General features: G+C 45.1%; 1 protein-coding gene across 2 annotated transcripts in view; it reads right to left on the minus strand.

Moving 5' to 3' along the window:
• LOC148030560 (DUF1997 family protein, putative (DUF1997)) overlaps window positions 1-25,232 on the minus strand; it is a 97,277-nt gene that overhangs the window by 2,259 nt on the left and 69,786 nt on the right. For both annotated transcript variants that reach the window (XM_087686910.1, XM_087686911.1), the window contains exon 5: window positions 1,049-1,094. In XM_087686910.1, coding sequence (XP_087543036.1) covers window positions 1,049-1,094 — 46 coding nt within the window. The remainder of the gene's footprint in view (window positions 1-1,048; window positions 1,095-25,232) is intronic.

Raw genomic sequence — 25,232 nt, forward strand, 5'->3', positions numbered from 1 at the left:
AGTGGGAAAGACACTATTTGGGCAGATTGTGATGGCCCACTGATGGCTGCCAACACTGTGTGTGCAGAGTCGATGACCTGGCAGAAGCTATCCGGGCTGATCTCAGACTGCTAAAGTAGAACTGAGTTGAGAATCACAAATTTCTTTTAAGAAATTAATTCAAATTTTGTTGCTGCTGATTGTGAAGCTTCTCAAACTATCTGTATTCCGAGAAATTTGGTGCAATTTTTGACAAGTTACTGTACACAAGTCAGGACTAGATTCAACAGCTGCACTGCTGCACTGCTGCATGACTGATTATAGCAATGTAATTGCTCCAAACAGGTTGTCGAGGGCCGGGCCATGGCACAATTTTTGACAAGTTAATGTACACAAGTCAGGACTAGATTCAACGCCTGCACTGCTGTATATAGCTAAATTCTGCATGAAAATGACCGATTATAGCAATGTAATTGCTGGGCCAGCTTTTAAAGAGAGTTGAAGGGAGAATGAGAGAGAAAGGCGAATCAGAAATTTGCCATGGCTGGATAGTCCTTTTTTACTTCAACTTGTAATGATCACTCACATTTTCCATTTTTCTGTTATGGTGACAGAAAATATGCAGCCCTAGTTGTATCATAATAGGCAACAGAGAGGGGTTTCTCTGAAGCCATCAATGACACAAGATTTGCATATAGAAGCCATTTTCTAGGCAATGACATACTTGTAACTACTGTGGGAGTTCCATGATACAGATAACCCTCGGACTGGCCAGCATAGGAATTTAAACAACTTGCATTGGATAGAGATACAAAATGCTCGTATGGTTAGGTGAGCAGATCCCTTGGGCAACATAGCATGTAGTGGAAGCAATTCTTATTTGCAATGTGCATCATGCATCAAAACTGATCCTTCACCCTACCATCAACCATATCATGTAAATGCTTGAAATAGACATGAAAAAAGGCGTATTGAACCTCTCAAGCATGTCGAAAAAATGTTAACATGAAAATTTTGAAATACAGCTCATGTGGTGGAGAAAGAGACCGAGATTACTTTGCAGCATTACCTGTAAATCTCTGATTTTGCTTCTCTACAGCTTCTGATCCTTGGAACTGTGATAAAAGCAAATTCTGATTATTAAATTGTGCAAACTTACTGAATCCATAGAGATACACCATTCCCTGCTCTTGTAACTTTTGAAGTATGGTTATTTCAATCATCATTACATATCATTTTGTTATTTAGCAAAGGTTAGATATGCCAGCACCTTACAAAGTTCTCAGACCAAACTCACCATGTTCGCACCATGGTCAAAAAAGTGAAAGGTAATAACATATTATGATTGCCTTTAATTTGCACTATCTAGGATTACCTTGAATGCCTTTTCCCCTATTTCATTGACATTGCAATGGTTCCTTTTCCAAAAATGGTCTTGGGAAAACAGTCAAAATTATTTCACTTTGAGCATGTTTTTATGACCTCAACTTGTTTTGGTTGCAGTGAAGAGAGCATTAAAAAAAGAGAATATACATATTGATACATGTTACATGTGCAAAATGCTTAATGCACTCAGAGTAGAACTAGTTTACAGCACATAGAAGCATTTCAGTCAACTTGGAAGACAAAGCAAATAAAATTACATATGAATCTTGTACAAACTAACGACTCCTTACACAAAACTATATGATATGTACAAACTATAAAAACTCCCTTTATAAGAAAACCAGTGTTTCTTACTTTACTCTCCCTTGAAAGAAATTTATGAAGCATGCTTTTGACATTTCGTTTCCAAACATTTTTGATGTTTCTCACTGCTATGGGGCTGATTATCAATGGCTGGAAAATTGCAGCAGCAGCTCTCTACACCACACACATCCACCCACACCCCCCCCAAAACCACCACCGTAAAGATTCTTCTCCTGTCCCTTCTTTGACTTCTGCTTCTCAAAGTTAGAATGAGTATGGCGTTTTATCTTCTATGCATTCCATATCATCATCTTCATTTCAATTTCCTTCATTATATCAACAAAATTAATTTCATGCATCTTCATCCACATCGTTCATGCCTCAATTTCAAAATCTACCCATCTCACCCGGTTCTTTTGCATTGCCATTACCATTTACATTACCCTTTCTTGGCCTATGATTTTCAACTTCAAAGTGTTCGGGTGTTGTGCTTACATGCACACTCCTGATGATTAAATAGGAAACCTCACTCCCCAAGTTGATCTCCTGACTTTTGTTGGCTATTCCTCCAAGATGAGAGACTTGTTCGATCCTCAAACAAACAAGGTGATTGTCTAGAGAGAGCATTTTTTATGAGAGGGATATTGCGCAATCTACTACATCAACCTTTGGACCAATTCCTTCCTCTACCATATCGGAGATAGTGCCATCTAAGCTAGGTTTGCTACCTATTCCTAACCCAACTATACAGTCTTCAACACCCAAGCCCCTTCACAAGACCCATTACCTTGCTACTACCAACTGACCATGTGATATTGGAGGATCCATCCATGGATTCCACTCCGGTGGACCCTAGAAGATCTACCCAATATTTGTACCTAGTGTCTCATCTACATCAGTCTTTATGGTAGATTATATAGTGCATTCTGAGCCAAAGAGTTGAAAGAGGCTCTCAAGAATCCCCAATGGCGAGAGGCCATGAAAAAGAAGCTCAAAAGTTGAAAATATTACCAAAATGAGACTTGGACCTCGGTGAATCATCCAAGCCATAAAAAAGTCATCGGGACCAAGTGTTGCACCAACCACTCACCACGGTTGGCCACTCTATTAGATGGATGACGAAAGTGTCAAAAGATGACATACTCGCAAGATATAGGGTTTGCGGGGAGGAACACGGAGTGAACTTGGCAAACATGGAGAAGAGAGAAGAAACTCTGATGAAAGAGAGGGTTTGTCGCGAAGAGGAGACGAACTCGTCACCAAGTTGCGATTGAACCTCCAAGGCACCAATCTAGGCAGATCCTCGAGATCTTGGGTATCAATAGGTGAGATGACCGTTGGAAGGAAGCCATCCCATCCAAGGATAGAAGAAGAAGGTAAAAGGTCTCCGCCAAGGTGTGCGAAGGATTGAGTGGGGGGTGGGGATCCCCTTTGAAACTGGAGGAATAGGAGTCCCCTCTAAAGTCGCAGTAGATGTAGACGCCCCCTTGGAGGACAAAGAAAGATCATACCCCCTCAACAGAATCCCCCTCTGAGGTAGATAGGGAATCCAAAAACTCATGGATCACCGACCCCAAAATGTTTGAGGATAAAGGAAGTGTCATTGGTTGTACTGAAGAAGGTATCTGGGGTGGTGAAGAAGTCCCAGAGGTGGCCTCTCGAACCTGAGTAGATGAGGGTGAAGGGTGGGGCTCAGACTGAGCAATGAGTGGGCAACAAGCGCTTCTTCTCAATGGAGCGGACCGGGGAGCTGAAGAAGAGGAAGGAGTCGAGCAGCCACTGTCTCGTGAAGGAGCGGACTAACAAGGAGACCGTATTAAACAATCACTGTCTCTTGACGGAGCGAACTGCAAAACCGCAAGCCATGGTAGCCACTGTACCTGAAAATAGGTGGGAGAAGACTGCCGCTAGCATTGCAACGATCTCCAAGAGGTCGTAGCGCCAATCGATCCTCCATGTGCTCGAAAGGACTTTGTGCGTATCGGATGTGTCTTCTTGGCTTTAGCATAGTACTCAGATAGCCGATGCAAAACGATCTTTGTGTCCTAGAAAGGAGAGATGGTACAAGGAGTGCCTAGTGGAAGACGCATATACTCCGGGGGGGTGGGGAGCAAAGGTCGAAGTTGGCAAGCATTGGTGGTGTGTTCGGTGATGCCATAGTAGAAGCACCCAATAGTTTGGTCATATGTTGGTAAAGAAGCCATGGGTACCAATGTGCCTTGCTAAAGAAGAAAGAGGTGGAAGAGGTCAACCACGAACCACGAACCGCAATGTCTGCCTCAAGGGGTGTAAGGGTAGTGTGAAGCACAAACTGCAATGTCCGTCGCAAGGGGTGGAAGGGTAGTGGAAGGGCTGGAAGTGAGCTACCAATGGGAGGATGCGACTAGCAGTAAGAGGTTGCAACTCGTAGAAAAACACAGGTGAGGAGAGAGAAAGACTAAAAACGCAGGAAAAACCAACAGAAGCAGTCAGCATGCTAAAATAAACTCTTAATAATGTGCGATAGGCTGGAAACAAGCGACAGACTGTTGTAGACAACAATGGCGAGCTTGGACCGTGATGTCCTCCGCATCTAGGGTGTGGACAATAAGCTGAAATACCTGAAATCTGCAAAAACGAGATTGTTTTATGAATGGAGTGTGATCACAACAGTCGCTCTGCTATAAAGAATTGCAAACTGTGGGTGGAAGGCTTTAAACATGCGCCAGACTCTAGATGACACCAAGGGACAACTGAGACTGTAATGTCCTCCGTGAAAGGAGTGTGAGCAGCAAGATGAAAACACCTGAAACCTGCAAAAACGAGATTTTAATGCAATGGAAAAAGAAGAGAAGTGGATGCTGAACCCGCCACCAGTCTTTGCCGTCACTCAAGTGGAGGACCTTTGCCGCTGTTTGAGCTGATCCAACTCTGATACCATGTCAAAAGATGACGTACCAACGAGACAATAGGGTTTGCGAGAAGGAACACGAAGTGAACTCAGCAAATATGGAGAAGAGAAGAGAAGAGAGAAGAAACTCTAATGAATGGAACGATGAAGTTCTGAATCATGGAGTGAATGTGATTAGCAGATCCAACTCTGATACCATATCAAAAGATGACGTACCAGCGAGATAATAGGGTTTGCGAGGAGTAGGGAGTGAACCCGGCAAACATGGAGAAGAGAAGAGAAGAGAGAAGAAACTCTAATGAATGGAATGATGAAGTTTTGAATCATGGAGTGAATGTGATATAAGAGAACAAGGGTGCTATAGCACAAGTAAGATAATGAAAATAGCCACGAACCACGAACCAAAATGTCCTCCTAAAGGGGTGTGAGGGCAGTGGAGAGGCTAGAGAGAAGAGGTGACGGACTGAATGAATCAATTGTAAAGAATGAGTGAAGAGTGGCCTATAAATAGGCACAGTCAATAGGGTGGTGCCCCTTTTTAGGGCTGCAAACCCTAAACGCAAAACGCAGAAACACAAAAATGCAAACTGCGGGTGAAGGGTTTCTCAACAAAAAGTGTATTCGTTTGAGCTAAAAAATGCATTAGAAGCTAACTAGCTCTTTAAAACAGCCCCAAAACAGGTAAATTACCAAAAGTTTCACTAAATGGTGCACAATCCTAGAGAGTTTCTCTGTCCTATAAGCAAAACCATGATTTGGGAGGATCCTTCTACATCTATAAATAGATAGGTTGTCCATAATCCAATCCATCCTTGTCTCGTAGGTTTTGGCCATCAACCTATCAGAAGTGGTGCAACAATGGAAGCGTAGACATAAGTTGTAATAAACTGCTGAAACACAAGACAAAAGAGAAAGGGAAAGAAAGAACACAATACAGATGAGAACTCAGATGTATGCTCGGGAAATGGAATCCAAATATCAGACACGAGACTATCGCATACAACAATGAGTCACTCGCTGCATGGGCACCGGCACCAGCTCCTCTCTCAATGGGATCTCTAGGTGGTGGACTGAACTAATTGAGGAAGAGGAGCCCAGAATATATATAGGCATAAATAATGCCATAAAATATGTCAAGTTGGCCAGCATTTAATGCTGGCCAATTGGTAGCAATAAATGCCCCAGTAGCGTAAAATGCTACACACTAAAAATGCCTAAAATAACTACATAAAGTGCCCAGCCATAATACATGCTTAGACTCACACATGGGCTCACATACTCTACTAACACCCTCTCTCAAATCATGGGTGATTTGATACAATACAATGGTACAATGAGAATGAATTAGAAACCATACAGCATAGAACCACCAAGTAGAACTATAGATACCCAAGCAATGGGTGATCAAGCCACCACCAAGGTGCCTCGGAGAGAGCCTGATGTCGATGTTGATCGTACCAGATCTTGAAGAAGATATAGAATATCATAGTAGCTCTCAATGTCTGTCAACAATGCCACTGATGTAGCACACGTGACCATCCTGTCACCAATGCCGCAGTGCATAAATGACCAAATTCCCCTTCTTTGGCCACCAAAGTGTCCCCTCATGTGACCTCAAGACGAAAGCCACCCGCTCTCTATCAAAGAACCATCATGAACCTGGATGTCAATCCCAGCTCCAGGATTTGTACTTGCTAGACTGTGGTCGATGCGTCAGGGATGTCCCTCTCTGGATCCTATGCATTTGTATAGAAATATAGATGAGGCACGGCTGCCCCATCTCACCACCCTCTCACACTCCCTCTCTGGCACTGGAGAGTCGTGAGGAATGACCTCATCACCATTGCTAGAAAGCAACTGAGGAAGGGGCCACCAAGCCCTTCCCACAGTCCGAAAAAGAGGATCCCTTCCGTGCCTTGGACTTCGCCTTGGCCGGAGGATCGGAGTCAAAATCTCAGGTAGATGATGACTCATCGAAAGAGTCCACATCCAGCTTCGTCCTCTGCTCCTTTTTCTTCCTGGAAACCGCTAATTCTTTGCAATCCTTCTGCAAGCGGCCCTTCTTGCCATAGTGATAACACTAGGCCTTCGACTTCTTCATCTTCGAATCCCTCTTTGAAGTTGTAAGAGCCTCACCTGAACCTCCATAATGTGATGGAAGTTTCCCCTATAGTCGCGAAGTTGCCTCATGCTCAAGCAACATCGAGGACATATGAAGAAAACTAACAAGAGTTGTAGATGTTTGTGCTCGTAAAGCATTTGCCACTCCATCAAACTCCTGAGGAAGCTTGTAGATTACCGTACCAACAAGATGTGCCTCTGATAGGGCAGATTGCATAGTGCGAAGCTGATCCTGGATTTGGGTAACTCAAAGTAGAAATGATTGGATCGTATCTCTCTGGTTTCAAACTTCAGTTGCTAGAGCTGGCCATAGAGAGTAATGGCCCCCATGGTGCAAGAAGCCTCGTACATCAACTACAACTTCGACCATACGTCTAAAGCTGTCCTACAAGAAGTAACCACTGGTAGGACTTCTTTGAAAATACACTGAAGTAAGGCCGAATAAGCATGGGCATCATCCAAATCCCATGTAAGCATTGCTTCCTCATGGTTGTCTTCATCAAAATCAACTGCAATAGGAGAAGGTTGTTGAGAATGTGCAATAGCTCCACCAACCACGTACCATAACCGCTTCTAGATAAACCACGCCTTCACACCGCACTCCATGTGTAATAATCAGGTCTATGGTGCTTGTCATCAGCGGATGTGCATGGAGGAGCTATTTGTAGAGGATTTAGAAAAGGAATAGACAAAAGAAGGTATTTGGAAAGGGAACACAACCAAAACACGAGCACAGACTGCAACAACCAAGAGTTCACATATAGTATAACCCAAAATCTGACCAAAAGAAGACAAAAGCTGCTGCAAAAAATCAAAAAATCAGTCAAAAACTACCAAAAACAGTAGAAACGGCCTAAAGGTACAATCAACTAGCCAAGGAGTCATGAACACCAAAACGCAGACTGAGTATTGCCACGAATAGGCTGGAAAACTGTCGCAGCAGCCTGAAAACTGAAAACACAAGCAGTAGAGGGGTTGTAGAAAGTAGGCGATGGCAAATCTGTAGAAAACGCAAGGAAAACAGGTTGGCTGTATGAAGCAGCAGTCATCTGATTAGCAATAGTGAAAACAATCCTGGAATCAGCACCTTCACACCGCACTCCACGTGTAATAATCAGGTCCATGGTGCTTGTCATCAATGGATGTGCATGGAGAAGCCATCTGTAGAGGATTTAGAAGAGAAATAGACAAAAGAAGGTATCTGGAAAGGGAACACAACCAAAACACAAGCACAGACTGCAAAAACCAAGAGTTCACATATAGTATAATCCAAAACCTGACCAAAAGAAGACAAAAGTTGCTGCAAAAAATCAAAAAATCAGTCAAAAACTACCAATAACAGTAACGGCCTGAAGGTACAATCACCCAGCCAGGAAGGGGTCACAAACACCAAAACACAGACTAAGTACGGCCACAAATAGGCTGGAAAACTATCGTAGCAGCCTGAAAACTGAAAATGCAGGCAATAGAGGGGTTGCAGAAAGCAGGCAATGGCAAATTTGTAGAAACGCAGGAAAAACAGGTCGGCTGTATGGAGCAGCAGTCATCTGATCAGCAACAGTGAAAACAGTCCTGAAATCAGCACCTTCACACCGCACTCCACATGTAATAATTAGGTCCATGGTGCTTGTCATCAGTGGATGTGTATGGAGGAGCCATCTATGGAGGATTTAGAAGAGAAATAGACAAAAGAAGGTATCTAGAAAGGGAACACAACCAAAACACGAGCACAGACTGCAAAAACCAAGAGTTCACATATAGTATAATCCAAAACCTGACCAAAAGAAGACAAAAGCTGCTGCAAAAAATAAAAAAATCAGTAAAAAACCACCAAAAACAGCAGAAACGGCCTGAAGGTACAATCGCTCAGCCAGGAAGGAGTCACGAACACCAAAATGCAGACTGAGTACTGCCACAAATAGGCTGGAAAACTGTCACAGCAGCCTGAAAACTGAAAATGCAGGCAGTAGAGGGGCTGTAGAAAGCAAGCGATTGCAAGTCTGCAGAAAACACAAGGAAAACAGGTCGGGTGTATGGAGCAGCAGTCATCTGATCAGCAACGGTGAAAGCAGTCCTGAAATCAGCAAGAAAACACAGCAGGAGCACAAATCCTGAGCTCTGATACCATGTCAAAAGTGGTGCAGCAATGGAAGCGTAGACATAAGCTGTAATAAATTGCTGAAACACAAGACAAAAGAGAAAGGGAAAGAAAGAACACAATACAGATGAGAACTTAGATGTATGCTCAAGAAATGGAATCCAAATATCAGACACAAGACTGTCGCATACAACAGTGAGTCACTCGTTGCATGGGCATCGGCACCGGCTCCTCTCTCCATGGGATCTCCAGGCGGTGGACTGAACTAACTGAGGAAGAGCCTAGAATATATATAGGCATAAATAATGTCATAAAATATGTCAAGTTGGCCAGCATTTAATGCTCATACTCACAATATAAAGTGCCCAGCCATAATACATGCTCAGACTCACACATGAGCTTACATACTCTGCTAACACAACCCTCTTCCACTACTTGTCCAGCCCCTAGCCACAGCTGGTATGTGGTCTATATCTGCCACTCAACCTCCCACTGTTGCCAATGATCAGTTGCCATTATCTGCAAGTGGTTACATTGCTGCATCTACCAATTGTAACCCCAAAGACTAACGTGTTTTGATTTCCAGCCTCCTGCCCTTTCATTTACAGCATCAGCCTGATTTGCTTTGATGTGTTTTCGACAATTTTCATCAACCTCTGCTTTGAGTGGTGGTTACTGCACTCAAGATCCATCTCCACTAGACAAAACACATTGACATCTCCCCCAGCCCACTCCCACGTGAGCCACCGACTATCGGATAGCTTTGCCCTTGAGCATTCTGTATATTCTCTCATTCATTTAGTACAACATTGATTCATGTATTTCACACTTCTCTTTCTTATCTGTTTGTGTTTGTGTTTTTGCATTTTGCGTTTTGCATTAAGGGTTTGTGTATTTGCATTACTTATTGTATTTCAGCCGTGTTTGTACGTTCTGTGTTTCTATGTGCAAACCCTAGCATATCCTCACACCTTTCTCGACGGTTACTTAGAGGAGGAAGTTTATGTGGAGTAGAGGGTGTTCGTTATATCCTTCTATATGTTGATAATTTATTTATCATAGGCTCAGATTTTGCTAGCATAGTAGATGTAAAGGCCCAGGTTTGTTCCATATTCAAGATGACTAACCTTAGTCAATTGTCCTACTTCTTGGGAATGGAGATAGTTCGATCTAGAGAGAGCATTTTTGTCTCATAGTAGAAGTGTGACCTTTAGTTAATTGAGTAGTATTGCACTGATTAGACACAACCAATGGCCTTGCCTCTTGATCCCCTTGCTGAGCTTTCTAAGGATTCCCTAGGTCGGCCCTTCAATGATCACATTTATAGGTCAATTGTAGGAAAATTATTCTTGTTGATTTATACTAGGCTAGACCTTGCATACTTTGTTTCTTTACTCAATCAATATTGATGTCATATTGGATTGCTTGCATGTGTGTGTTGAGATACATTTAGTGTACTTATTCTTATGGCTTAACACATAGTCATGGTTTGCTTTTGCAGTGTTAGACTAATTCAGATTGGGTTGGGGATCTTGACACCCAGCGTTCTTATGGTGGCTATGTATTCTTTTTGGACACGGCTCCCATTTCTTGTTCAAGCCTTAAGCAAGAGATAGTGGTTGCTTTCATAGCTGAGAAAGAGTATCGGGCTCTCTTCTACGGTACCACAGAGACTGTGTATCTAAGAGACTTGCTAGTGGCACTACACTTTCCATGTGCTTCACTAACTGCCATCTTTTACAACAACTAGAGTGCAATCACATTTGTTGGTAACCCTATCATCAATCCATGGACGCAGCATGTTGATATACATTTCCATTTCACCAAAGAGTAAGTTAATCTTGGCACCATCCATCTAGAGTTTGTACCTTCATTAGATAATTTTGCAAACATCTTGACCAAGGCGGTCAATAGACTCGTTTGCTACCCAAGATCAAAGTTGGTGCACCCTCCCTCACTACTTCAAATTGACGCGGAGAGGGTGATTCCCTTTGGCTTTCCCTTCCACATTAGAGGGACTGGCCATCTTCTCTTGGAGGGTGATAGGATTCTCATTCATTATTGCTGCATAGACAATTATTTTTTGTACATTGTACCATTACCCGCATCTTCTAGATGACAATGATTGTAAAAGAGCGCTTGGACAAGTGAACAACTCCCTTGCAAGGGCATTGTTCAAGTGACACCATTGCATAGCACTTTTGGATGAGTATGATGATTTACATTGCCTCTTGCATAAACCCATGCATTTCCATTCTATTGTTGTAAACATGCATCTGTGCCCATTTATCCCTTTCCACTCAAGGAGTGGTCAACTCTAGATCCACCATATTCATGTCAGCTCACATGGTAGTCTGCTAGGGCCATCTACCTTTTGCTTCCATCTATCTTTTTTGCTTCTCTACATACCCCCCATTGTTGGGTGTAAAGGCTCTTACACTACTCTCGTGTATATATTAATTTACATATGTGAACACACCCTTGTGGGTGTAAGTATACCGTACCCTAAGTATAGATCCATTATTTTATTCTGTGTGTACCACACTAGTATACACCCATCCCTCGACTCTTTACTCTCTGACTGCACTGAACAGTTGCACACACCTCAATTGACGTGTACATTTTCGGAGTTCTTCCTCTCACACTCTTCAAACTGGTATCAGAGCATTCATAAATGTGTTTGCATTCTCGAGGACTGTGACAGGCAGTCATTGTCAATCAATGGTCAGTCTACAGCAAGCATGACCAGTTAGGTGGCAACGTTTCAGGCCGCCAGAAGCAACATCCCGGGCCAATGTTTCAGCCAGCGACTACCTGCAAGCAATCGATAGGTTGGTGGGTTTGGCGACAGGTGATAGGCTGGTGGCATCGATTGTAGCCAGGATGGACAGTAGCAACAACACGTGGTGTGTGAACAGGTCCACGGCTGGGACCTGTATGTTCATCAAATTTCTGGCATTTTTTGACATTTTTTTAATTCCCTCCAGCAAGCAAGCCCCTTATTTATTAACAGGGGTTCACACACGCAAGCACAGGGGACAGATCTGTGCAGATTTATGCCTGAAAATTTGGGGCTGCAAAACAATGACATCTAACCCAGAAATTGTAGACATTGTGTGAATTTGCCTTAAAAATTTGGGCCTTTTCTTACACAAGTGAAATTTTCCTTAGCTGAGCCAATTTCACAGTAATTTGCGCACATTTGGACCCCGAAATTTGGGGGTTTTGCAGAATTTGTGAAACTTCTGCAACATTTTCCCGTATTTGATACAACCGATGATGAATTAATGCAATCGGGGCAGATTTACTGCAAAAAATTTGGGCCTTTTCGCATCGATGATGCATTTTAAGTCAATTTGTGTCTTGACAATGAAATTACAGTAGATTCACTGTTGAGTGGGAGAAATTTGGACTTGGGATGTATCAAATGTTATAAAAGGGCAGCTTCTCTTGGTACATGCATTGTTGAATTTGAATGCTCATTATGCAATGAAACAATGGTATATACAACACTTGGGATATTGCATTTGAGCATTCTGGTGATGTATTATTGAAGTGGGAGTTGTCATTTATGTAAATGTATCAGATTTGATTCATGTGCATGTTGTAATCAGAACTTGGGACTGAAATTGCAGCAAAACATCTGCTTCTTTGACACCTTTGGAGATACAAGTGTGTTTACTTGCTGTTATATTCAGCAACCTTGTTATTTGCTGAAGGTATTCATTATTTTATTGCAGTCTTTTATTGCTGAAGATGGCTGGCAGTGCATCTACATATGATCGTAAATTTGTGGCAATGGCTTTGATCTTTGGAAAAATCGTATGCAGGGTATACTTTTTCTGAAGGATTGTGATGATGCTTTGGCAGAGCATAAGCCTGTTGCTTTGTTAGATGAGGATTGGCCTAAAATGAATAAGAAAGCCATTACTTACATTAAAATGGCTGTCACAAATGATATCTTGGTTGATATCAAGGGTCTTACCATTGCTTATGCAGTTTGGGAGAAACTCAAGGCTACGTATGATTATACAACACCTATCAATTAGGTCCATCTCATGCGAAAGTTGGTCAACTTCAAGCTTGATGAGTCTAAACCCACCTTAGAGCATTTAAATACTTTCGCTGGTATTTTGAGTCAGTTATAGGATGCAGGCTTGCCGTCTTTTGATCCTAAACTCAGGGCTATTTTCTTGCTCATGACTTTGACAGATTCATACGAAGCATTGGTTGTCATTGAGCAACAACCCCAACTTGACATTTGATGGTATACATGGTTCTATCCTCAATGAAGAGATTAGATGTAAGGCAAGTGGGAAAAATAGTGAGATCAGCCTACAACGTAAGAGGACGAATTGAAAAGAGGTCAAATGCTGCAAATAAGAACAAAAGTCAAAGCAAAAGCAAGGAAAAATAGCAAGATGTCACTTGCTACCAATGTGGATGCAAAGGGCATAAAAAGCCTGATTGGAGGTACTATAAAAAGGAGCAAGAATGCAATCAGCAGGGATGCTGAAAATCAGTTTGGGCAACAAAATCAGCATGCTGAAAATGAATTACAGCAACCTGAAAATGTATTACATCAACTTGAACATGCATTTCAACAGCCAAATAATGAGGTCTACATGTGTCAGGAGACGTATACAGAGGTTTGATCCCTCTTTGGACTGCATTTTGCTCACAGATAAGGGTGAGCCTCTTATATATAAAGAGGCATTATCATATGAGTTAAAGAAAAAGTGTAACGGATGGTGTGGTAGAGGCAAAGGGGTCAAAGAGGGAAGGATGCACCTGCGCGATGTACGACTTGCCGACCACAAGGCTTGCACTAGATCCACAACAGCTCACTGTCCATATCGAGGGACAAATAATTATGGTAGCCCCTGCCCAATGCAAGCCTATGCAGGAAGAAATGAAGTCATTGTATCAGAATGATACTTGCGATTTGGCTCCATTGCCCAAAGATAGAAAAGATATTTCTAACAAATGGTTCTATAAAATCAAGCGTGTGGATGGCAAACCCAAAAACAAAGCCAAGCTTGTGGCTGAGGGCTATGCACAAAAAGAGGGGGATTTACTTTCAAGAAGTTTTTTCACTTGTCAAAATGACCACTCTTCGGGTATTGTTTGCTATCGTAGCATCTATGGATCTTGCACTTGATCAAATGGATATTAGAACTACATTCCTGCATGGTGATTTAGAAAAAGAGCTATACATGAAACAACCAGAAGGCTTTGTTACGCCAAGAAAGAAGTACTTGGTGTGTAGGCTTAAAAGAAGCTTATATGGTTTAAAACAGAATCCAAGACAGTGGTATAAAAAGTTTAATGCCTTCATGCTCTCACATGGGTTTAAAAGAAGCAATGCAGATCATTGCTTATATATGAAGAAGGCTGATGATGGAAGCCTTATGTTACTTGTGCTTTATGTGGATAATATGCTTATTGTTGGTAAGCATAAAAGCCAGGTCAAAAAATAGAAAAGATAGTTGATTTCTGCCGTTTCCATGAAGGACTTGGATGTAGCTGAACACATTTTGGGTATGTGTGTGACAAGAGATAGATAGCAGCAGCTCTTATTTCTCTCACAAGAAAAGTACATTAGCAAAGTACTTTATCGTATTTCTATGGCAGATGCTAAGCGACTTAGTGTTCCTTTACCACCATACCTTAAGCTTAGCAAAGTAGATTGCCCAGAAGATGATAAGGCAGTCATCTCTATGAAGGGTGTTCCTTATGCTTCAGCTTGTGATTCACTCATGCAATGGTTGCCACTAGACCTGACATTGCTCATCCAGTGGGAGTTGTGAGCAGGTTTATGTCAAATCTTGGCAAAGCACACAAACAAGGCATCTTCCAGTACCTTAAGGGCACACAACAAAAATGTATTTGCTATGGAAAGGGTACGTTAGATCTGCAAGGGTATTGTGAAGCAGACATGGCAAGTGACTTGGATACTTGCAAGTCTACTAGCGAGTATATATATACCTTGACTAGTAGGGCAGTTTCTTAGTGCCCTAGATTGCAAAAGATAGTGGCACTTTCTACCACTAAGGCTGAATATATTTCAGCCCTTGAAGCTCGTTTGATCAAGGATTTTGGGCTGCCTACCAAAACACCTGTACTTGGATGTGATAGCTAAAATGTTGTATGCCTAGCTAAGAATGCCATGTTTCATGCACGTACCAAACATATTGATGTGCAATATCACTTTATCACATAGGTTCTGGATGATGGTCTAGTCCCACAGACTGAGATCAAAACATAGAATAACCCTATAGATTTTCTCACTAAAAGTCTTGCAAAGGCTCAACTTGAGCATTGCATTCGAGTAGTTGGAGTTGGTTAAAAGTTTGCCTAGGACCTTTAAGTGGGAGGTTGTTGGGTGTAAAGGCCCTTATGTTACTCCCGTGTATATATTAAATTATACATGTGAACACACTCTTGTGGGTGTAAGTGTACCGTACCCTAGGTATAAATACATTCTTTTATTCTTTATGTGTACCACACTAGTACACACCCATCCCTCCACTCTTCACTCTCTCATTGCACTGAACAATTACACACACCTTGATTGGTGTGCACATTTCTTGAGTACTTCCTCTCACACTCTTCACCCATAGATTTCTTAGTCATTGATACCCAGCGGTAATTGAGATAGCTTGTTCGTTTGTGATGCGTTGAATTTGACCATCCCTTTATCCTCTCCTAAGGGCACAGATAACTCAATAGGACCAACACTGATTGACAACCTACACTTAATGCTAGATCAAATCAAAGATTCATAGCCCTTTTTTTTAAAAAAAAAGTCAATTGTGGTTCCATTTGTCTTTGTAGGTCTTAGTAGGGCCAAAATCAAATAAAAGATTCATAGCCCTTTTATTTTTTAAAAATTCCATTGTGGTTCCATTTGTCTTCATAGATCTTAGTAGGCCACTGGGCAACTGATAAGCACCCTTTGTCTGATGCCTTGGTCTCTTTGGGGTGATCACTTGGGCTCCCTTGGTAAGATAACCATCGCCTCTGTAGTCTTGGTAGGCCATTGGAAAACCAATGTGCACCCTTTTTTCGATGCCTTGGTTGCTTTGGGGTGGGATTCCTTAGGGAAAATAAATTAAACAACCCCAAAACAAACTTAATTAATTAAATTACCAAATTTCCCTTAAAAAGAAATGCATTCCTAGAGAGTGTCTGTGTCTAATAACCCAAACCTAATTTGGGAGGACCCAACCATCTATAAATACACAAGCTGTCCACTACTCAGTCTCAATCTTGTTTTTGCAGATTGTTGGTGCCTAAACTCCGCTGTCCACACCTTGCACAAAGGATATCTCATTTTAGGTTGCTGCCTACTACCGTTTGCTGTTGATGCTAGCTTCCAAATACTCCCAAACTGTTCACGACTGCTGTTCAAGCCTTCTCCACAACTGGCGACTGCTATATCGACCTTTCCTACAGCTGGGGACCTGTTTCCAGCCTGTTGGATTGTGACTCACCTTGTGGCTACTGCTGTTTTCTCTCTGCTAGCTTGTGATTTCTGCATAGTAGCCTGTATGGACAGCTGACGTCATCATTCAGCTAGCCTACATCGTCATCTGGCTGCATTTTGCTGTCTACAGCCATAGTTGCACTAGTACCACGTACAAAAGGTTCATACTATACCATGCTTTAGGTACCGTACCTTACATATTAGTACCGTAAGGTACTAACTTAATGGATACATCTTTTCCTGTTCGAACTGCACTTCAAGATGAGCTAAATGCTCCTTATACTAATATGATTCTCCCATGAGATTAGGTTATTTGAGATTCAAACAATTTCTCTCAACCTTCTCTCTCTCAAGCCCACACTTATCTTATTTGTATGATCATTCATGTATGATGTATCCACTCCCATCTATGTAGTTGTAGTAGTAGCACATGTTGCGCATGCATCATCAGGTTTTGGCATGTTACCCTCAAGTATTCATCTTATATACTCTAATAGCGTTGTTATTTAGACATGAAGCATCTATTCTATTATCTTTAGTCCAAAATAATCAATTTAATTTTTTTCCCATACTAGTATCATACCGTACCTTATAAAATCTTAAGGTACCATTTAGTACCGTATTTTATCGTAACATACCGTATTGTACCTTTCGTACCTGACAACTATATCTATAACATTGCCTCAACCACCACATCATCAACATTGATGTGTTTTGTTGTTCTCACATTACTCGGCTCAATCTAGCCATCTTTGAGCTGTGTTTGCTATTGCCAGACATATTTGGTGACTGTCTACTATATTTTAGGATTTGTCAAAGTACAACACACTGTTTTGCTCATACTGTCTGCCTTGGTCCTAGAGACATGGGAGTTTGGGGGTCAGTATTTCACCTAGCATAGTGTTTGCTGCATTGAGTATTTTATTCATTCATTATTCAGATTTTTTTCACATTTTGTGTTCATTGTCTAACCCTGACTCTAATAGTGTTTCTTTATGAGTCTGTGCGTTTGTCTAATGATTGTGTTCGTATTCTGTAGTCGAGCATTTTCTTTACACCTACTACCCTCTTTCCAATGCTAACTAGCAGCCCTCTTGCATGATGAAAAAGGTGTATAGGGGGGTATGAAGCCAGACTTCCTTCTCGGATAGGGTGGTTTAACTTGATTAAGCACTTAACTACAGCAATAAATAAATGCACAAAAAGTGAAATATACACTTTACCATAACATTCTTGGACAGTAGACATCCTGTTGGCCCCAAAATTGGCGCCCCTTGCGGTATTTCTTTAGCTTTCATTCAATTGGAAGGAGTACAACTCAAAATTCTTCAATCTCCTCCTGCTAACCAATTGCTCTTGCTGTCATAAATGACCAGCAAGCTTTTTGGGTCATTTTTCCCTTAATTCACCTAGGACTTCTTCTCCAATTTGATCCTTGGTTGGCCAAATGCTGCCCCAAATCAATTTGGGATGGGCCGGCTCCTGAAATCCCTTGATAATCTTCAATTATCAGCTGCTGATTTCAGTCCCTTGAGCCTTCAATCTCTGGCACGGATCCCAAGGTGGCTGCTAAACCCTAATTTCTGCTGTAAATTAGGGTTTACTGCAGAAATTACAGATCAGCCCACCAAAAATGGCTGAGATCTCCTCCGAATGGCTAAGAATTGCTGAGAATGGTTGAGCATAGGCTGAAGGAGATGATAGAATGCTGTAGAGAGAACCCTTGGACAAGTATTAATCCATTAATTAATGCCTAGTCCCTAGTGTGGATCAGTACATCAATCATAGCCCAATTGCACATGCGCATTGTGGGGAGGGGCAAGTCACTCTTGTGGATCAGTATATCAATCTCCAGCCATTTGCCCCTACTCCCCTCTTGCATCCCATTTCTTGTTGAAGGACCTCCAAGTCTATGCCAGGTTCAGCCTGTTGCATCCCATTTCTTATTGAAGGACCTCCAAGTCTACGTCATCTCTCCACACACCCTAATAGAGTGGGCAGGGCAAGTTCAAACGAAGAACGAATTCAGTATTGGCTCCCGTCCGTCGCATTCGCTGTGCTCCAACCCCCCGCTATCACACCAGCTCCCCCGCCTCTGCCGCACTACTCCCCTGTCCGCCTTCGCCCCTGATCGACCCCTCCCCCCTACTCGATGCCCCCGCATGACCTTGCTCATCGCTGCCTCCGCCCCTGTCCAACGCTGCCCTTGTATGACCTCCCACAGTGCCGCCCCATCCCTGCTCGACACTTCTGCCTCCGCCTCCGCCTGCTTGCCCACGCCACCTACTCGCCCCCGCTTGGACCCCCCCTAATCCTACCCGGTCCTCCCACTTGAGGAGCTGTCTTCTTGCCCTGACCCCTGACGCCCCCCCCCGCGTGCTGCCCCCCGCCTATTCCGCTGTGAGGCCCAGCCAGGCAGACACACCACCTGTTTCGAAAGCAATAACTCTCCCCTCCGGTAACATAGCAACGTGATAGATAGGTTCCCAGCAGGGACGCGCAATGGAAACCTCCGGTCAGACGCAGGCACATTCTGCGAGTGCCCCCCAGTCAAACACCTTGTGCATCCTCCTCTCTAAGGAAAAGCTCTTAGCCATCTGTGCCACAGAGCTGGAGTTGAAAGAAACAACGATTTTTTGTCAGGTCATTGGACACTCTCCATCGAGGGCCCAAGCTGTGGAATTGGCTCCACTCCACACTGCGCATTAGTACAGCGCAGATCGCAGAGGCAGTCCTCATGGGCCAAGGGATCTTCATGGTTCGACTCACCTCTGTGGACACAGCTCGTGAGTTAGTGGAAAGCTCACTCTATGCCTCCACAAAGGGGATCATTTACATGGTTCCCTGGTATAGCGACTTCATAATGAAGACATTTGCGCTCCATAACAGATTTCTCAAACATCCAGTCACCTTACTTTTCCCTGGACTTTGGACGACTCTTCGGCACAGTTCTTCCTGCCTCCTTCGAGGATGCAGTGGTGGCAGGAGTCCCAAAGGTACGAGTGGCCATGAAAGACACAAAGAGTATACCAAAGTTCTTGGAGATTGAGACAGGAGATCACTCCTTTAGGCAGTAGGTCATTATGATTGGGCAACTAGAGCAGTACTTGCGCTGCCACGACTTTGGGCATTAGGCTGCAGATTGCATGCGCTTCGGAGCCAAGGCGACTCCATCGACAAGCCCACAGGTGGACACTAATGGCTTCACACAGGTCCGAAGACGATTGAGAGGGAGACGGCAAGGGGGCCGCAGCTAGCTCCTTAGACGTAGCCTCGACAACAGGGAGCAGGAGGGCAAGTGATGCCCCCTCGGCAGAGCACTCTGCCACCCCTTCCCCCCCCCCCCCCCCCCCACCACCTGCACCACACACTACCTCACCTGAGATTCCATAGCCCCCACACCCATCCCCCTCCACCTCCCATGCTCCCCCCATTGACCTTGGTCCACAGCCCCCCCCCCTCCACGGCCAACAGCCCCCCCCCCCCCCACACCCACCATGTACTTCCGACCATCCCACCATCCCTCGATCCTCTTCCCCCCCCACCACCTCCCTTATCGAACACCCCCCCGATCCATACCTAGTTCAGGTGATCCCCCCCCCAAACCCACCCCCCTTCTCCCACAAGAGGTGATGAGTCACACACACCTACATCCTCCTTGCACCAACAGTTTTTCCCCTTCCACACAGCCACCAACTCATCTACCCCTGCCGCCCGTCACATTTTCCCGAGACAGGCACAGTTGTTGCCACATGAGTTCTTCCGCAGTGGCCCATGGTCCTACCTGAGAGTTGCGGAGCGCTGAGAGTTGCGGAGCGCGGAGAGTTCCCACTACCTCTAGAGGTGGGGATCTTCATGGTTCGCAAGTCAAGGAAGAGCAAGGTCCATCTACTAGCACCATCGAATGGACCAAACTACGCTTTTTTCCTTTAGTCCTCTCACTCAGGGGATTGGACGACGACACAATAGAGCAAGAGTTGAAGAGTCAGGTGGTGGACCACATCTCCCAGTGAATGGGAGAAGAAGGACTAGCACTGTTTACACAGTAGTGGCCTGGTTGCATGATGGACATTAACTGCTAGGCTGGTGCTGAGGTCCCACACTTGAGCATTATCTTTCGAGCCCCTCCACAGTGGAGTGCTCCGAGGGATATAATCAAGTGGCCCCTGGCACTCACAGGCGATCCGTTTCTACCAATGTACGGAGTCAACTCTCAGCATGGCTGATAGATGCATTGATAGTACCACCTGGAGCATCTATCACCCTTGTGGTCCACCTTGGGGGACTAGAGTTCACAATCCAAACCTGCGGCAAAGCATACTTGCATACCCCATAGTTTCTCCTCCTCATCAGCAGCCTCCACACCGAACAAATGCCTGTTCGGTCAGTTGCATGTTTCCGCATGAGCTTTCACCTTGCATCGTACATCTTACTGCTACGGGAGCACAAACTCACTCCCACCCAGGCCTAGCAAGTAGGGAAGGTGCTCCTGGGCAGCTCACACACTTATTGGGAGCACGCAATAGGTGCCCACTGCAGGAATGGAGGCGTATGCACCTCTATTGGCCCGAGTCTCACCGCCTATATACGAGATCACGGGACAATAGTGGTAGGGAGGGTTCTATGGATCAGATTGGATATTGGGGATTCGTGCCTTCGAGTCCTCAATGTCTATGCCCCTACGGAGGTTAGGGCACGCAACAAGTTTTGGGTGGAGATCGCGGATGGACTCCCAGAGGGACTCCTGGATCGTTGGATGAGACTTCAACAACCTGGAGGCTTTGGAGGACCAACAGGGCAGAGGCAGAAACTACCAGGGCATGGCCGGGGAGGAGCAGGAGGCATGGGAGATCTTTCTACTGGCAGTAGGAGCACGCGATGCCGAGAGAGACCTTGCCTTCCATAGGAGGGAGAGGTCGCTGGACTTCTCTTAGGGATACAGGCGGCTAGGTGGAGTCCTGCTGGAGCGGTTGGACAAGTTTTATGTGGGAGAGAAGGGTGGCTCTCGTGGAGGCCAGATTGGACAGTTGGCGGGCACCACGTTGTCCGCCGATCATTGCCCGGTTCTCTTGACACTAGATCCCCCAGCATCTGCCCTAGACACACGATCCTCTCGAATCCTTGACTCGATCTATAGGAGGGAGGAGGTGATGAGACAGATAGAGCAGATTTGGACCAGGGAGTGGGGCAAGAGGGACCGGATCGCAGAGGAGATTGCTGAGGTCCTAGTTAAGTCGAGCAGAATCTACCAAGAGGCAGCCATACAGACCAGGCAGCAGAGCTGGGAGGAGAAGAGAGCACTCCAGCGAGACCTTGCAGCCACGCAAAGATTATTACAGGAGGCACCAGGGGATCCCACCCTCCACGCACAGGAGGTACGTGCGCGAGCAGCCATTGCTAGTCTAGAGGACAGGCGCTTAGAGTTCTCTTTCCGCACCTCAACAGCTTTCTGGGCACGGAAGGGGGACATGATGTGCAGGGAGTTTTACCAGGTGCACCAGCCTCGCACCTCAGGAGAGCAGATACGCAGCCTTCGAGATCAGTATGGGAGGACTCGTTCTAGCCCAGATAAGGTGATGGAGATTGCCACCGACTACTACAAACGCCTTTTCCAGGACGAGACAGCCTCAGCTAGAGGACAGTGATGTAGGCAACAGGTCTAGATCACATCCTGTCCCTCGTCACAGAGATCGGATGCTCCCTCCTAGCCCCCTTCACAAAGAAGGAACTAGAGGAGGCTTTTCATACACAGGACGGGCAGAAATGCCCGAGAGAGGATGGCCTCTCTAAGGCCTTCTTCACTACCTACTGGGAAGTGGTGAAGGACCCTCTACTGATGGCCTTCCGGGAGATTTTCACTTCAGGTTAGATGCCAGGGAGACTTTCGGCAGGCCTTATCAATCTTCCCCCCAAAGGGGGAGACCAGTTGGAGCTTTCCCAATGGTGACTGAACACCTTATTGTCATTGGACTATTAAGGCACTGGCAAAGATGATTGGTAGGCGACTACACCCCGTGCTTCCAGATATCATCCATGACACACAGATAGGCTTTGTTTAGGATAGGAGCATCCTTGACAATGTATTCACCTTCTTTGAGGTGACAGAGTTGGCTTAGAACAGTGGGTAGAAATGTCAGAGTGCAGGGTGCGGAAGCGTAGGACTGAAAGAGAGAGAACACAGAGAGAGAGAGAAGAGAGAGAAAGAGACAGTGGAAGATGAAGATCTGCTGTATAAAGTGTGCTGTATACAAAGATATGCAGATATATACACGGGCGCAGTGTGCTGGACTGCGTGTCTCCACCTCGACGATGCAACCTGCTGTTCATCTCGAAGTCCGCTGCAGTCTGCACTGTATCTTGTCAGAAATCTGCGAACAAAGACGGAATCTGCGCGTGCCACCAGTAGGTAATCTGCGAGCAGAAAAGTGTAGCCAAACTGCAGAAATCTCGGCTATAAATAGCCAGAAAACAGGCGCCAGAAATAGCAGGTCGGCGGCATTAAATGCAGCCGATTGTACTACAGTCAGTCGGACTGCCACGTGGCAGTCCGACTGGACTGAGCAGTCCGACCAGGGCAATGATCTCTAACACCCCCTCTCAGAGCCTGGGCGGAGCAGAAGCCTGAGGGATCTGGAATGTCTCCGAAGTAGAGCCTGGGGAAGTGCCTTCGTAAACAAATCTGCAAGATTGTCCTCCATCTTGCAGTACTCTATGGTGATGGTCTCATCCAGAAGCTTCTCTCTGATGAAGTGGTACTGGATCTCTATGTGCTTCGTCCGGGCATGAAAAACAGGATTCCATGCCAAAGCAATGCAACTCTCATTGTCGCATTGCAGCAAAGTAGGACGAGTTTGGGGGCAGCCAAGCTCCTCCAACAATCTCCGAAGCCACACACCCTCACATGTGGTGGAAGACGCGGCCCGATACTCCACCTCAGTAGACGAAAGGGCTACCGTGGGCTGCTTCTTACTACTCCATGAGATAACACCTGCACCCAAGGTAAAACAGTAACCTGTAGACCGCCTGTGGTCCACATCACCGGCCCAATCCGAGTCGCTCCACCCTGCAAGAACAAGATCTGAACCACCTGTGCCTGCGGGATAATGAATCCCTAAATCAGACGTCCCCCTCAAATACCGAAGTATCCTCTGAGCAGCCTGCCAATGCACCGTCTGAGGTTCACTCATAAACCCTGCCAAGAGCCCAACAGCAAAACAAAGATCAACACGAGTGTTGAGAAGCCAAATCAATGATCCAATCAACTGACGATAGCGGGAAGCATCCGCCATGGGAGAAGCTGAATGGGAAGTGGCTTTCCAGTTCGGATCCATAGGAGTAGAAAGGGTCCGACAATCCTCCATCACAAAAGAAACCAAGAGCTCCTGTACATATCTCTACTGAGAGATGAAGATCCCCCTCTAAGATTGATAAATCTCATGGCCCAAAAAGAAATGGAGTAGAACCAAGTCCGTCATCTCGAACGTCCGATGTAAAGCTGCCTTCGTCTCTTGGACCTTCTGTGAATGATCACCTGTGACAATCAAATCATCAACATACAACACAAAAAGCACACAACCATCCTCGAAAGTGTGTACATAAAGCTGTGGATCGGCCTTAGAACACTGATATCCCAACTGTGATTGAAGGAACGAATCAATCTTCTCGTTCCATGCACGCGGAGCCTGCTTGAGGCCATACAAAGCCTTCTTCAACCTGTAGACTTTCCCATCTGAAGATCCAAAGCCAAGAGGCTGCTCGACATAGATCTCCTCCTTCAAATCACCATTGAGGAAGGCCGACTTCACATCCAACTGATAGACAGGCCATCTCCTATGGCCAGCCAAGGCAAGAACAGCTCGAATAGTCGCCATACGAGCAGTGGGGGCAAAAGTATCATGACAATCAATCCCTGGGCGCTGTGCAAAACCTTTAGCAACAAGGCGAGTTTTGTGCTTGTCCAAAGAACCATCGCTAAGGTACTTGGTCTTGAAGACCCATTTGACTCCAATCACCTTCTTATTCGGGGGGCGTGGCATGAGTGACCAAGTGCCATTCCTCTCAATAGCCTCCAACTCGGCTTCCATCGCTTTCTTCCATGGTGCAGACTGTAAAGCCTCCTTCACGGAGGTGGGCTCTCGATCCTGCATAACACGGGTCATCAAACAATAGTTAGAGCAAACAAGCTCCGTAGAATGTGCCTGGTGCTTCCGTGACCGCCGCGGACCATCTTGCGGTCCCCACTCCTCAGGGACCCCCTCAATCCCTGAATCACGGAGTGTGTCACGGGCCCGAGGAGGAGGAGGCCGGACCTCCCCTCGTCTCTCTCCATCAACTGAAGACTCTGGGATATCCACCGGTGGTAACTCCTTGGAGGGGACCGGTGGAACAGTAGACTCTGTGTCAGAAACAGAATCAGAATCAAAAGGCGTGGGCGCCAATGGAACTGTAGCAGGAGCCGAACTCTCCCCTCGATCTCCAAGAACAGGATGCTCCTCACCCGAGGATATGGCCGGAACCTCCACAAACCGCACATCTCGACTAGTGTACACATCCCGCTTAACGGGATCATACAAGCGATAGCCTTGGGATTGGGAGCTGTAGCCAAAAAATACCTGTCTTCAGGAAGCTGCTTCAAATTTATCACGATGAGCCTTGGGAATGTGAACATAGGCATCACACCCAAAGAACCTAAAATAAGAAACATCGGGCTTAGTCCCAAAGTAAGCCTCAAAAGGTGTCATCCCATCAACGGCCAAAGTGGGGGATCGATTAAGGATGTGGATTGCAGTAGCCACAGCCTCGGCCCACAGAAACTGAGGTGTCTGTCGGTGCTCCATCATGGTGCGCGCTATCTCGATCACACTGCAGTTTTTCCATTCAAGAATGCCATTTTCTTGAGGAGTGTTGGTATTAGCAAACTCCTGGTGAATACCTTTATCTGCACAAAAACGAGCAAACTCATTAGA

This window comes from Lygodium microphyllum, chromosome 10, assembly GCF_053477565.2.
Source record: "Lygodium microphyllum isolate KBCC chromosome 10, Lygodium_microphyllum_v1.1.10, whole genome shotgun sequence".
In the NCBI taxonomy this organism is placed as follows: domain Eukaryota; kingdom Viridiplantae; phylum Streptophyta; class Polypodiopsida; order Schizaeales; family Lygodiaceae; genus Lygodium; species Lygodium microphyllum.